Source organism: Salarias fasciatus, chromosome 6, assembly GCF_902148845.1.
Source record: "Salarias fasciatus chromosome 6, fSalaFa1.1, whole genome shotgun sequence".
NCBI classification, from domain to species: Eukaryota; Metazoa; Chordata; class Actinopteri; order Blenniiformes; family Blenniidae; genus Salarias; species Salarias fasciatus.
This window is the reverse complement of record NC_043750.1, coordinates 26689063-26704223: the sequence shown is the minus strand read 5'-3', so window position 1 is coordinate 26704223 and position 15161 is coordinate 26689063. Positions and strand designations below refer to the sequence as shown.

Sequence of the window (15161 nt, the reverse complement as noted above, 5' to 3'; positions counted from 1 at the left end):
TTTTTCATGCCAGCCATGACTTATAAAAAGTGGAATCTTATAGCTTTATTTATTCAGTGTACATATGTAACTGCATTGGAGGAGTACAATTTAAAACAGTAGAAAAAAAAATATGTAAAGAATTACAATTAACTGAGTGATGCAGAGACGAGACAGTTGCTTATCAACATCATTTTAACAAGAGACACGTTTTGTTTTGAGCAGAGGTGAGTAGAGCGCGTTGCTCCGCATTCCAGAGTAATCTGAGCTCTTCATCTGTCGGAAGAATTAATTGTTCACCCACTGGTCGAGAGATATTAAAAAAATGAAAGGATTGTGTGTAAAATATCTATAAAATGAGGACGCATTGATTTGCAGTTTGCATTAATGCAGAAACATTCCTCTGAAAACTATTTCATACGTTCAAGATCAATCACACCGTGAACGCTGTTCACTAATGACAAAGTTAAAGCTGCTTCATGCAAATAAGAAGCCACAAAACACCCGGCTGGTGGTTCACTGAGGTTCATGAGCTTTCATCCAATCAAATGGAGAGAAAAGAGATAAGCAGCAAACATTTAACTCGGATAAATGGAGGCCATCTGAGGACACCTACATCAGAAGCATCATGAATTCACCACCAAAAGCTCTTTATTTACCGCATGGAAGAACAGGCGCATTCTGGGAAAAATAACGTCTCATAAATTAAAAATCTCTGTATTGTTGCGTCTGCCTCGTCTCTGTCCCTAAAACATTTGTTACAGCTCAAAGTTATTTTTATTAATAAATAAGTGAACCTTGGGCGAAGATAAAATCTGCCTTCGGTAGAGATAGAGCCGGTGCCTCTATCAACAGAGTGTGCAGCAGTGCATTACATTAAACAGACCTTAAAATCAAATCCTGGAGTAGGCTTGGCATTTACGCTGCGCCTTGTGTCATCCGCCTGCTTTATTATCAGAACTTGATATCCTCTCCATTTACCGCTCCGATCGCTTCTGCTCCTGTCGAAATTCTGCAGACTCATCCTCTCCAGAGTCAGACTGACACCTCCTACTGAATTATTTATGCCATCGTTTCACTGTATGGTGTAAAACAGCTTTGATGGTTCTTTTTTTAATTATTATTTGTATTTTATTATATACTTTTATTAAGTATGAATACCGGTATTTACATTAGAGTGCATGCCAATACCAAATAATGAAAATACAATTCCAATAATTACGTCAAAATAGTTTCATTTCCATTACCACCACACACTTGTCAAACTGCTTTTGTGCCTCTGACTCCTGGCTTGTTGCCCACGGTTAAGATGCAGTGTCGATAAACACTGTTAAATACATCAGATATCGATATACATCATTTTAATGATTACTATGCCTTTTGTCACACTCTGCCTGTTTAAATCTGATTTGCATTTCATCTAAAACATATTGGCCACAAAGTGAGAGCCTCTTTTTGTAGATATACAAACATTGTGTAGAAAGGCCAAAGGTCCACCTCAGTGCGTATTGGTGTTAAACGTGAAAATATGCCACTTATCATCAATCAGCATGAATTTAGCTCCTCTTAACACCACTTTCACCAGAGCATTGTTCATCCCTTTAATAGCCTACGTATATGGCCACAGTTGGGTCGCTAACCAGCACAAGTGGAGTCAGTTTTGCTTGTGTTTCTGTTGTTTATTATAAAAAAATCCCCGTAGAGCCAACAATGCTCCTACTTTACAGATTAACTGCTGTGATGAGAGGCTGATGTCAGTCGATGTCGAGCCTCGGGTATCAGATGTGGCGTATCACAGCATGAGAGCCCTTGCTCATGGTTGAACCCGTTACCCAACACTGGCACCAGTACAGGAGGAATTCCTGAGCGTCTGATGTTGAGGTTTCTGAATGTTTTCACAGAGATCGGACTGATGCAGATGAGATTTCCCATCACTTGGAATCCATTTACCATCCATTCATTGATTTTCTACAATGGTTTAATGTTTGCACGAGCCTTTATGCCACACACAAAACCAGCCTGCTTCTTTTCGCTTTGACTGGTGAAATTTTCAAATCAATCGTACATCAGGAGAAGATTATCCTTCCTTGTGCTTACACCAACGCACGGCAAATTCTCACAGCCTCTCTCTCCAGTGAAGTGGCACCCGAGGCCTGCTCCTTTCTTACACTCTTCTTCCTTAATTCCTCGTCAACTTTACTCCTCATGCAGATTTCAGATGACAAGCTTTCAACACTGTGGGCAGAGAACGACATCATGGCATCATGGGGGGGGGGGGGGGGGGGGGGGGGGGGGGGGGGGCGCTCATCTAGAACAATGAATACAGCTTGGTGAAAAAGGGTCAAACCTTATTAGACACACTATCTGAGTGGAGTACATCCCCTCATACCCCGCAGAAAGACACGAGTAGCTGTTATGTGTCTACTCGCATGTGCCTGCTTCGGTAACCAGCCAAAGACTTAATCCAATCTGGCATTTTTCACAGTGGGATTTTTATGTGCTCATCTGGCATGTTTGAGTCAAATGTAATCTCATTTTGCTACAACGGCATAGCCTGGTAGCACTCCGCAGAACACGCCAGGACTCACACACCAAAATACATTCAGTACACTGAGCACAAATACGCCGCATCGAGTTTCTTTGTGACCAGGATTCCTTGGAAGGAGCATTTGAGCCAAGCCTTGACACAGGTGCATGTGCTGAAAGCCCCATCAGGCATTTGGGTCAGAGAAAAATGGAGCTGACTTTTGCAGTCACTGATATAGGGATCATTATATCATGTAGTCACGGATCAATGGAACGGTGATCAGACAATTTCCAATGATCATTTTGAGTGGACAGATATATTGGTGCTGACAAGGCAACTTATGTAAATGCAATTTAAGCAACAGGTCTGTGTTCTCCACCTGCAGAGTAGAACGTAAAGCCGAGGGATTAAAAACATTCTCCTCAGGAGCCTCATGAAACGTTACAGCTGCGCCAGAAAGCCGAGCCACAAGTTAAACTCAAATCTATTAAACATCAGTGTATTTCAGTCAAACTGTAATTCATGGACACAGAAATGGACAACATCCCCGTGTGGCTCTAAACCGCAACTGCTTTTAGAGAGGATTTATACTGGATTTGTCTCTTCGCACCTGCAGTTGATCAAAAGGTGAAATGTCAACTATCTAAAGGAGATGGCCAGCACCCTATGAAATGGGACTAAAAATACAGATGGAAGGCTCCATTGGCTTTGACAACCCGTTGTGCCAGGGGCGCACCTGATGTAATTTGGCTCCACTCAAGTTTAATCTTGTTTTCAATTCACAAGCAGAGTCCCTGTAATGAGACAGCGTGTGTCTGAAGCCTTGTTACCAGAACACGAATCCGTCACAGGCCTGCTGGAGTCCGCCGAAACCACCCTCCGATGTCTGACGTGCACTCTCTGCATACAGCCTTTCTCATTTAGATCGTTTCTCTCAAAGCGATTGAAGGTTTGGTCACAAATTACAACAACAGCTGTTTAAATGAGGTGTGAGTGAGTTGGATTAAGCGACAGGAGGTGAAAAGAAGCATGAAAAACGCTCCAAAATATTCACCTGGTGCTGAAGGAAACAGTGGCTCCTTGTCTAGTAAATATTTTACCCTTCTTTAGCAGCAATGATTTCAAACCTGCACCTGGAGCAATAATAGTCAAACCGTCAGTGCAGCCTTATTCTTCGGACATCTGCCATTGATTTTTCCTTTTTTTTTTTTTTTTTTTTTTTAGTATTATTTTTTAGGTCAACCTGGAGTACCTCTATAGGGCAAAAAAAGATCCTTATAATAATTGCACTGAGATTGTATGGGGCTCTTGTTGACATCAGGTGTAATACGCAGAGAATATAGAGGTCAGCTGTGTAATTATGGGACACATCACCAGTGTGTCACACCGTCACGGCCTAGAAGGCATGTAACAAAACAAACACGGGCAACAAAGACGAGTTGAGGGAGCAGCAGACATGTAACTTCCACATTCTACCTGGTAAAATGACTGTTTTTAGCAATATAGCCTGACGGCACTGAAGAGAGCTGTGATGAACTGAAAAGACCTGTTAAACTGCAGCACTCAAAACATCTGAAGATCTCAACCAAAATGGATTTTGTTCTTGATCCAGTTAACGTCAAGACGTTGTCTGCACCACTAAACACTACAATACCTCAAACATTTATGCTAGGAAGCTGTACAGGCAGAAAAGGAAGTAAAAACTGTGACACATACTTCATCATGCTTTATGTTTAGGATGATAATATCACACTAGTCAATGATGCACAATTAAATAAAAATGATGTAGCTTTATTTTAAGCCAAATATATGCGTCTATGGTGCAGCACATGAGTAAATCCCCCATCGAAATGGCAATTAAGTGTTTTGTGTGCATCTGTTTAGCACACCCTCTGCTGTGTCACCCTGAGGTCAGTTCTGTCTGTTTTCAGGCAAATGCGCCAGAAAGGCCACAGTGTTGCTGGTTAACTCTATTACAGTGTCACAGAGATCTGCGCTCTGAACAGCCTGGGGCTGCGAGGGGGGGGCCGCTGGAGTGTGTGTGTGTCTGTGTGTGTGTGTGTGTGTGTGTGTTTGTGTGAAGAAGGGAAATCAGTGCAAAAAGACTTGTGGATCGCCCTGGGTCGTATGTGCTGCACTGGTTAAGTGCACATCAATGATGCAGCAGCCACACACCCACACAAATGCAGTCACATCAGACCTCTCGGTTTCATCTGCCGCGCCCCTGTAGTGAAACAAAGGGCTCATGCATCATTAATGGCCTTGTCCTGTAAAGCTAGTCCAAAACTACTCCAGCCGCAGGTAACATTACACCTGGCAGTCAAAGGAAAACATTCTGTTACACAAAGAGCATGAATCTGACTTATTGACTCTATTAATACTTTCAATTAACTGCGTAGTAGTAATGTTATTGTTAGAAGAAGTAATTCAACGGTTTGGGGGACTTGGTTGCAGCAGGAAGGCAATAAAAATTAATCATGTTTACAGGTGCAAGAAGCAACAATGAGTTGCTGTAGCAGCCAGGTGTAATGAGAGAGCAGCTGAATAGATGTGATCTAATAAAGGTCTGTGCGAATAAAAATGGACACACACTTGAATTTCATACACACACACACACACACACACACACACACACACACACACACACACACACACACACACACGCTCAGTCTTGTATTTCTATCCTTGTGGGGACCGTCCATTGACTCCCATTCATGTCTAGCCCCTAACCCTAACCCTTACCCTAACCCTAACCCACACCACAACAAAGCCTAACCCTAAAGAAATGTTTTTGCACTTTTACTTTTTTCAGTAACAACAACATGGTCAAGAAAACACTGTTTCTCCTACTTAGGACCGGAAAAAGGTCCCCACAAGGCACGTCGTTCCACGTTTTGCTATCCTTGTGGGGACATTTGGCCCCAACAAGGATAGAAATACGAGAACACACACACACACACACACACACACACACACACACACACACACACACACACACACACATAGAAACTGATCCACTGACCAAATGCAGCAAGGAACATATCTGACAGATGTGCAAAATAAGCTGGTCTCCCGTGACTTTTATTTGCAGACTTCAGCATAAACCCTTTTGTGTGTTGCACCCTTTACTCCCGTCTTTGCTCATCTGTTGCTTTTCTTCAAACATTTGATTTCACGACAGATCATCTCCCAGAATGCATTTTTCATTCTGTTTTTGTCGCAAAAATCGAATTCATGTGCAATAAAGCTAAATATGTTTGATATCTCACTGGATGTCCCACTCTACTGGATTTCATTTTGTGCCAGTTGGTGTTCAGTGCACTTCAAAATCATTTTAACAGCAGACACATGCAAATATACATGAAAACAATATGGTTTGAAACAGAGAGTTCCCATACATTCCCTCTTCACTCGCAATCTACCCCATTAACTACGCTGTGCTAAACTGTTTGAATGTCTATACAAAAAAAAAATGCTTATGTCTGAGTATGTGCCTGCCTGCAGCTCCCCCTGGTCTTAAAACAACACCCTGCGGCTGTTGCTGCGAGGAAGAATGCATTCATGCTATCTTGCCCCGTCAAACCAAGGCTAACCACTAGCAATGAGTTCGCCACTGAAAAGACCTCGTGGCTTTTGTTGGCATCATTTTGCGCACTTTATTTCTTCCAGTTGGGGAGTTATAAAACACTGACGTGACTCATACAGTGCAGGTAGCCTAGATACTGCAGATCTTCAGGATATTTGCTGGCCAAGGGAGTTATTGCTTTCCTGGATCGCACACCCGGGAGGCAGCAGGCCATGTAATATGTGTGGTTGCCCCTGGCAACAGCACTGCTACTGTATCCGCACAAAAAAAATGTATATTAAAAGGAAGCATCCAAATTTTCACCGGGATAAGAGGCGACACCCTGCTGGTTTTTCGGCAGAGGTTTGGTGAATGGTGGACGTGCAGCCACAGAAACTGAAGAACGGCAGCCGTACAACGGAATCTGCATGAACAAAAGGCTGAGAATAATTTACACCCCAGTGCACTAAGTGGTGTCTCCCTTTGGTCAGATTGGGTTTCTATGTGTTGGCTCCCTTTCTCTTCGGCACTGAAAGAATGTGTAGCAGCAGTGCAGTGCTTGAGCACAAAACGTTTTAAACACACAAAATGTTTTAAACACACAAGTGGTGAGTTGGTGGAGTCCTGAAAGAAAACTCATACCTGTTTTTGAAATGCAGCGACAAACTGAAATATCTTTGGTTGATGTTATTAAATCCCTAATTACAGTCATATTGCCATCCTCACTGAAGCATGAACCTTTTGGCAAAGTTTTAGTAGAGACTTTAAATGAGTCAGTTTTATGGCTTTGGGACTGTGTGGCGCCTTTAGTCACGGCCACAGCAGCTCTGAGGCAATGTTCATTTTCCAATACTGAAATTTCACGGGTTTGACGTTAATTCTAGATTGCTCTATTATGTTCTCACTCAAATTATGGATTCTTATAATGGCAAAAAATATTCTTTACAATCAGACGCCTTTTGTGTAGCTCCAGTTGCATTGATGTCACGATAACCTTTGGCTTCGAACTGACTCACTTTTTCCACTTTGCCGCGCCTCGCTGTTGTGATTTCTCACTTTCTCTTTTAAAAGAAGCTGCGATACTTTATGCTCTTATCAGCCTTCCTTGAGCATGAGCAGAGTTCATACCAGTTAATTTGGGCTCTGTTTAATGTGTATGCTGGACATGTTCTTGGAGAGAGGTTACATATTAAGAAGCTTCAATAATAGGACAAAAATCAATTCAAGGTTGATATTGGCTATCATTAATATGAATCACTTTTGGGAAATCTTTTAAGCCACTGTCAGGTGGACTTAGTTCATATTATAAATGGAGTTTCATGAAATAGTAACATAGTGGTCGTCAGGGGAGACGATTTCTTTAAATAATGCTAAAACTACGGTAACAGTCAGTGAGAACAGAAGAGACAGCAGCTTTGCAGATTTATCACATTTACACCACTGAAAATTCAGGATCTGTAACCAACTAATTAATGTCATAGCAGCAACCAGTTACTATCTCATTATCAAAAGCATGTACTATTTTATTTTTTTTATGCTAAATAAGTATGAATCAGTTGTAGCGGTCCATGAATCTGGGTGCAAAAATCATTTAATTTATTCTGAAATATCCATCAAAGTTACACCAACAACAATGGATCTGATTTGTTCATTTCTCTGAACATTTTGGCCCACTTGCATACAGAGACGCATCACGTTGACTACTGTATGCTGGTACAGCTTCCGTGCCATGCGCCGTGTGCTCTATTTAAGGAGTCTGGGTTGATGATCCGGGATGACACACTGGCATATCTCCGGTTACAGGGGCCAGGCCGTGCTGCTGTCACACAGAGGCTCTGAATGCCCGGCAGACCAGCAGCTATGTAAATGGAGTTTCACACTTAGCGAGCGAGCGAGCAGCGGTTGATGGCACATAGCTGGTCCTAGACGCCAAGAAAGAGCAATGTGAGCTCTCATGCAACACAGTGAACGAAGGATGATGACGATAATAATAATAATAATAATAATAATAATAATAATAATAATAATAATAATAATAATAATAATAATAATAATAATAATGATGATCAAGCACTCCAAATGAGTTTGTTGTTAGACTTTAAAATTAAACTATCGCTACAGCCTCATTTTTAATTTAAGCATGCACAGATTCACCGTTTATACAAACAGTGTATGAGTGTTTGTATTTGAATATCTGCCAAAATCAAGCACTAATAGAATTACAATTCTTAGAATTGATTTTAAAACACATTTTTATTACTGACATAGTGAGATATTTTACTAAATACAGCAAAACTCTCAAACTTCTGCTTTTGTGTGTCTGGCTTGTGGCCTACTGCCCCCAGGTATGGTATGATACTTGAAGAGAATGAAGAGAAAGGCGATCAATCAACATGAGGAATAGAAAACACTGGATTTAAAATGGCTTTCATTTGCGTACTTCCTGTCCGGCACCGTCTCCTTTTTGCAGCTCCACATAGTTTGTATCAAAAATTGATGTGCACTGTCTGCAAAGCGAAGCATCAAACTGCTCCTGGTGGAAAATTTAAACACTGAGTATTATTGAGTGACCCTGACTTGTTGAAATAGGCTTTTTTACTTGATCTATTTTTCATTTGTCATAACAAAGATTACGTTGCAACTTGGCATCACTTAGAATGAACCTGGCATTGGCTTAGCATCTATTTCCCTCAAAATGTTTAATTTAAACGGTCAATCAGAACAAGCAGTGTGGATAATTTGAAGCAGGTTTTCCTTTAATCACTTTGAAAAATATAGCTGACTTGTTCACCTTTATCTGCTCTGCTGAGATGTGGATGTTGCTTAATGTCAAGTATCGGGTATCCGTGGTGATATTTTTACAAGTTACAGTCTCGGATATGTCACCTGATGCCCGCACCAATATCAGCTCATCAACACTATTTTAATGTACAGTTCATATTCTGCAAATTTATTACCAAAAATTTCACTGAATCAGCTGTTTTAACTTGACTGACGGAATGCCAATAAATCCCTTTTAGTAAATGTTCTCAAGAAATAAAAAGGCAGCATTTGCACTCAGTCCAGTAAGTTTTTTACCCACTTTTCCATCTGGAGTCTCATCGTTCTCTTAGGTCACAATTCATTCAAACAGTCATATGCAGGCCGCTGCTCGCACTGTGTTCATGTCCTCTGCCTCTGTATTGCCACCATTCCAACATTTCTCTACCCGTCTCTGGACCAAATCAAGTCATCAAGAAAGACTCAGATCTTCCGGTCTGAAAACTCAGTCCTGACAAAAGAACATGTAAAAAATAAAGATACATGTATGAACTCCGATAACGCTTCAGAGAATAAAGGTTCATCGTGTTATGAAGTCTGCAAATCAGTCTCAATTGGACGGAAATACTGTCTTTAAATGTATTAGGCATTATTACAAAGGCCGAAGTATCTAAAGTTAACTTTTTCTGGGGAGGTTGGGGGCACTGACTCACTTCGTGGAATATTTTAGTCACTTTTAATAAAGGTGGCACCCAGTGACTCAGCTGAAACAGTGACGATGAATGAAATGAATTAACCACCTGCTGCACTCGGCAGGAGCACAATTTAACATTCCACTGCTCTTCTTTGCGTACATACTGACTAATAGTGCGAAATGTAAAAGTTCTTCTCAAGAGGCATGCATAACAAGCTTACATTAGTTACACAAATTATATAAATATAATGTTCTTAGTAAAGGTTGGAATGTTAATCCTTATGTTTTTTTCCTAATTGGCCGATCAATTGTGCTTGTTAATGGTGGAAAACAATATTTTCAAAGCATTTTAGTCCACATTAAAATGACACAGCATCACTGATATACCTTTTTCTTTGTTTTTTTTTTTTCTTTTTGAAAGGACTTGTTTGAGAACATACCAACAAAAATATGTAAATTTGAACTCTTCATAATGTTTTTCAAATAACAGAAATGGAGTAAAAGTATGTGACTCTTGACACTTTCACACAAGTCCAAATGATGAAAAAAATAGTCACGTTATAGTGCTTTGTGAAGCATTGTTTAATGGGTCACACTAGGCAAGGGAGGACTGCAGATGTTTCATTTAAATTCAAGGTAGTCATAAATTTTAAAGAAAAAAAAAGCATATTTCTAATGGAAAATGTGATGTGTCAACATCACATATGGGCTAAATGGAAGCATCACATTTTTCATTAGAAATATGCATAAATTGCAAACTTATCATTGGTTTTGACGCTTGGTCAAAAGAGGAACCAGTGTCAGGTTTTACTCTCTTCTTCCACACACAGCTACTCCTAAACATGATGAGGATGCTTGACATCTCCGCAGGTGTAGAAGAAAACCACCGCATTTAGAAAAGAAAGCAGGCCCGCTTGGCAACGCTGCACCATGTTGCGTTTTTATGTCCTTTCACATTAATGGAAAAGAAGCCACCGCCTCAGTGAGAAACACGTGAGTGGCGGCGGCTGGGCTCTGGTTACTTACGTCTGTGTCGGGGCCCTTATCTGCCCCTGGGCAGGAAAACGTGACAAATTCATGGCACCTCTTGTGGACCACAAAACAGCAAACTGCAGAGGAAAACAGGGAGAGAAAGGGACAGAAAGAGATTGAAAAAGAGAGAAATACAGAGACAGATGGAGAGGGAGGGATAACAAAAAGAAGACAAAGAGTGACATGGTTAAAATACAGTACATCATTGTTGGCCGATACATGGACAGACATCAGAGCAACACAGATCCGATCACACTAAGAAGGATTGGGGGAAAATAAGAGAATGATGTCTGGGCTAGGCTTCTTATCATGTGTCCAGATGGCCAGTTCTGCCAACTGGATGACTGCTCTTACTGCACAGTACAGAGCGACCTCTTCACTGACACAGCCGGAGCTGAAGCTGACAACCGTACACACAATCTACACACACACACGCACACATGTATATGCACACTCAAAGTCAACAAGTTCACAAAATGGCACGATTGCTCAACATGTATACACACAATAGGCCTACACACTGGAATACATCAGCCCACATGCAGCCGGAGCACACAGTGTCATTCTCTGGTCTGGTCTGAGTGCCAGGTCGCTGAGTGCACCATAGTGCACAGAGAAGTAAGTATCCGACTCAATGTGGAGGGTGGCGCCTGTTACTGTCTCTCAAAAACCATCCATCACAGAGAGGAGACAGTCAGACGGGATGACTGGTGTGAGCCGATCAGCATTAATTAACAGGAGCTGTATATTGAGTGTTTACAGATCTCGGTTAACACTTGTTCAAAATAAATATGCTTAGGTGAGTGTTATTGCAGCTCTGATTGTGTTTTGATATGGAAGAGCACCCTTTCTTCCAAGGACTTAACGTTTTCAAGGTTGCTGGATGAGAAGAAAGCACCAGAACTGGAGGCTTTCAATAGTCTGCACTTAGCATTGAGTATCCCTGGGCGGACGTCATCGGCGATTTGCGTCATTCGTGCGATGGATTTTCACAGGCTTTGCTCGATTTTCACTTTCAGGTACAGGTTTTGTTGATTGCTTTTTCAGCTGTGCAGCGAGGCACTGACATCTTCAGGCAGAGTCGTCTGGTTACCGCATCATACAGCTACATCCGAAACGCACATGGCTGAGCATTTAACATCATACCGCCAAGATGGTAAAGGGACTTGGTTCGACTTGGAGAGAATGTAGAAAACTTTCACAAGAAGAGAATCCAGCTCACTGATTGGTCAGGACAGAAAACTGAAAATCATCCCATTCAGCCTCTTTTATATGCTACCTATTGTGAAAAATAAAGCAATAAAAAAAACATCATCAGTCTTTTGGTTTCTGGTCATCTGTCCATGCCTCAATAAGTTACTCCACGTCTACTCACGAGACATTTCCAAACTTTTCCTTTGGTTTTTGTTCATGTTCAGTGTATAAACACCTGCAGCAGAGTTCATTTGCATCTGAATGAGACCCAGATTTTCAAGCAGAGCATAGTTTGCTAATTTGGTCTTTGTGGCTGAGTAACCCAGACAGCAGCCAACGCCGCACCTTCAAGAAAACAGACACTTAGAAAGAAATCCAAAACTTCTTTCAAAAATATCCGATCACCTTCACAGGCCTATTAATGGCTGCCATCACAGTAGACAGTGCGGTATTGATCAGTGGAAATGTCACTCAAATCAGACAGATGGTCAATGTTTGAGCCAAAACCTGTAAATCTATCCCCCATCTGTCTCATGCTAAGTCAACTAAAATTGATATTGTTCATAAATTCTGACTTCAAAAGAATTTCCATAAAATTGATTTTGAGTCATACATGTCAAATAGATTCAAATGATGGAAAAAGCATTTCTAGTGAAACCCGTCTTTTCCCATATATGCTGTGTGCACAGTTTTCAGCCATATGGATACTTCAAAAGAAAAAGAAAAGAAAAGAGAAAAAGCATCTGGGATACAGACTCTCAATAAAGCAGACCAATATTGCCCATTATTTCCCAGCAGAGGTTTGCCAGTAATTTAGGAGGCAGACGCTGAGGTTGAAGAGGGTCACAGACGGTGGTTCAGTCAATACTTACAGTATTGATTTCCGTTTCAGATACCAGAAGAAATTCACCTTTTTGAATATTACACTAATTCAGTCTGAGTAATAACCTCTCTCCTGTCGTGGCTTATTGCTCTGTGTATATTTCATAAACGTGGCTGGTAAAATGTGAACAAGCACTTTTCTTTTTGAAACTTGGCATCACCAACAAAACTCATTCCTCTTATCTACATGGAAACATGGTTTTCTTGGGAGCATTTCCTTAAATTCTAACTCTGTGTTTCTAATTACAAATATCTTCAGTCCAGAGACAGAAACACACCAACACAAACAAAAACCAGAAACAACTGGCACAACAACACCCTCTTCTAATGAGCCTGAACGAAGATTTACTGATTCAGTTTGTGCCCTGAAAAGTAAATAATCATGAAAATCTAGAATACATTGAGAGCGTCTTTAGGGAGAGTGTGTCATCTATCAAGGTTGAAGGTTCGATCCCCCATCTTCCCTTGTCAATACGTCGAACACTGCTTCCAGTGGGTGATTTGAGTGCCTCGCATGGCAGCTGTCACCGTCGGCATGTGGGAAAGTGCTATCTAAGAGAAACCATTCTCCTTCATACTCACCAAAGCCGACAGTGACAACAGCCTATCTGGTTTTGCAGATGTTGTCACAGTTGGTGATAAACATGTCTCTTTTAAAAAAAAAAAAAAAAAAAAAAATCCACACAAGAAAATAAGTGGAAACAAGCCTCCAGGCTATGTATCGCAACAACCGAGTCCACCATCAGGAGACCGTCTCACCGCATACATCCGACCAGAACGCCACATGTTTATGAGTGAGCTGGAATGCAGAGTGAAGGAAAAGTAAACAACAAATGCTTCACATATGTGAGAACACCTTCAAGAGTGTTGTGAAATGCCTCCAGGCAACTCCCTCCTGAGCTCCATTGAATAATGCTCAAAGCGTGTAAAGAAGACGTATCAAAATAGAAGGTGGTTGCTTGCAAATGGAACCCGTCTTTATCCTCAGAGCCTTTTCTATTCATGTCATACAAAGCTGTAGTCAATCATTTGAAATTTTTAGAAATAAATATCTTCTTACTGTTTTTATACACTGAAAGGAAGAAGCTGCTTCACACAGTGAACTCGCTGATGGACTGTAGGCCAGAAAAAAAGTGCTGGGTTGCAAGTATGCCAGTATTCATGTGTGCTTTAATAACAGAAGATCAATCGGACCAATGAGACACATCTCACCGCCTCCCTCACGCCCCCTAGGAGCCATCAGTCAGGGCAGTCAATAAGGAAGCATGACCCATAATTCACAGTACAGCCAACCTGCGAACCAGACAGGCCACAAATTCAGTTGATTCAGTGGCCCCATAAGTCTGTCTTCAGTAAATACCTGATAGTCAGCAGCAGGTCTGTCTTTGTTTGCGTGGATGAATCTAACACATTATGGTTTGCTACTTGCCGTGTCCTTCTCAATGCATCCACGCATTTTTTTTCTTCATATTAATCCGAACAAGCTCAGTGTGTTTAACCCATCAACTCGTCAACAGTACATCCATCATTCAGCAGGACGACCAGGGTATTGGAAAGACCTTGCTGAACGCATGAGTATATAAGAGAACAGCATGTTGAAGTGTCCTGATTGGAAGGCAGGAGGGCAGCAGTTGTTTTTTTCATCCATATTTTCAGAGAAAATGCTAAACATATGCGGTGAACAGATTCAGCCCCATCCGATTAAAGTCCGACTGGACTTCAGTCTGCTTAATTCCCACAGTCTTGCAGCGCTTGATGGATTTCTGTTTAGTTCCTTGGATTTATGCATCGGTCTACAAACTTGCTGTTGAAGGTAAATTCCCCAATTCATGTTTTGGTAGCTTCTTAAGACACGCTACAGAAGCACATAAGAAAAACAAATGTCCATCTTTACGACCTTACAGGATGAAGATCTACTTTTTTCTGGTTTACTGACAGAAATTTGTACTGATAAAACTTTTATAATATAAAGGCAATGCTCTTCTGTGACTCACAAACTAAAAAAAACTTGCTGAGAGTAAGACGAAAGGAAAGGGCTTAAGGTGACAATGTGAGGTATAGATAGAAAAGCAGGTCAACAGGAATGAGGCATTGATGGAGGAGGCTGAAGCTCAGTGTCTTCTGCTCTTCTCATTAGAGCCCAAGCTGCTTCAGATCAGTTTTCTCATTGGACTCGTTCTGAGGCTTCACTGAGAGCAAAGGTGTCAATCATGTGCCTCGCACACAAAAATTGGTCTGCAAGAAAGTCCGATCCAGCCCACAAGAGGGTCAGGACGTCTTTGGAAAGAGCAGAAATAGAAAAGACTAAATGCGATTCTTCATCAGAAAAAATTAATGTAGGTGTTGTCGGCCGAGACGTTTTCGAAACATCTCCTAAATGCCATGAAAGGGAATATCTACACCAACAGCCAGGTCACCTTTAGAGTCAACAAGCATCTCTAATGCACTGTTTCAAATCATATCTACTCGGGTGGCTGAAGATATAGGTCTGCTTCCATCCGCTCCGTGAACAGAATTATCTATACAGC

The 15161-nt window shown here is 41.3% G+C and overlaps 1 protein-coding gene across 3 annotated transcripts in view; it reads right to left on the bottom strand.

The window, feature by feature from the left end:
- Positions 1 to 15161, bottom strand: part of prkcaa (protein kinase C, alpha, a) — a 142328-nt gene that overhangs the window by 77950 nt on the left and 49217 nt on the right. For all 3 annotated transcript variants that reach the window (XM_030094649.1, XM_030094650.1, XM_030094651.1), the window contains exon 3: positions 10552 to 10634. In XM_030094649.1, the coding sequence (XP_029950509.1) occupies positions 10552 to 10634 (83 nt within the window). The remainder of the gene's footprint in view (positions 1 to 10551; positions 10635 to 15161) is intronic.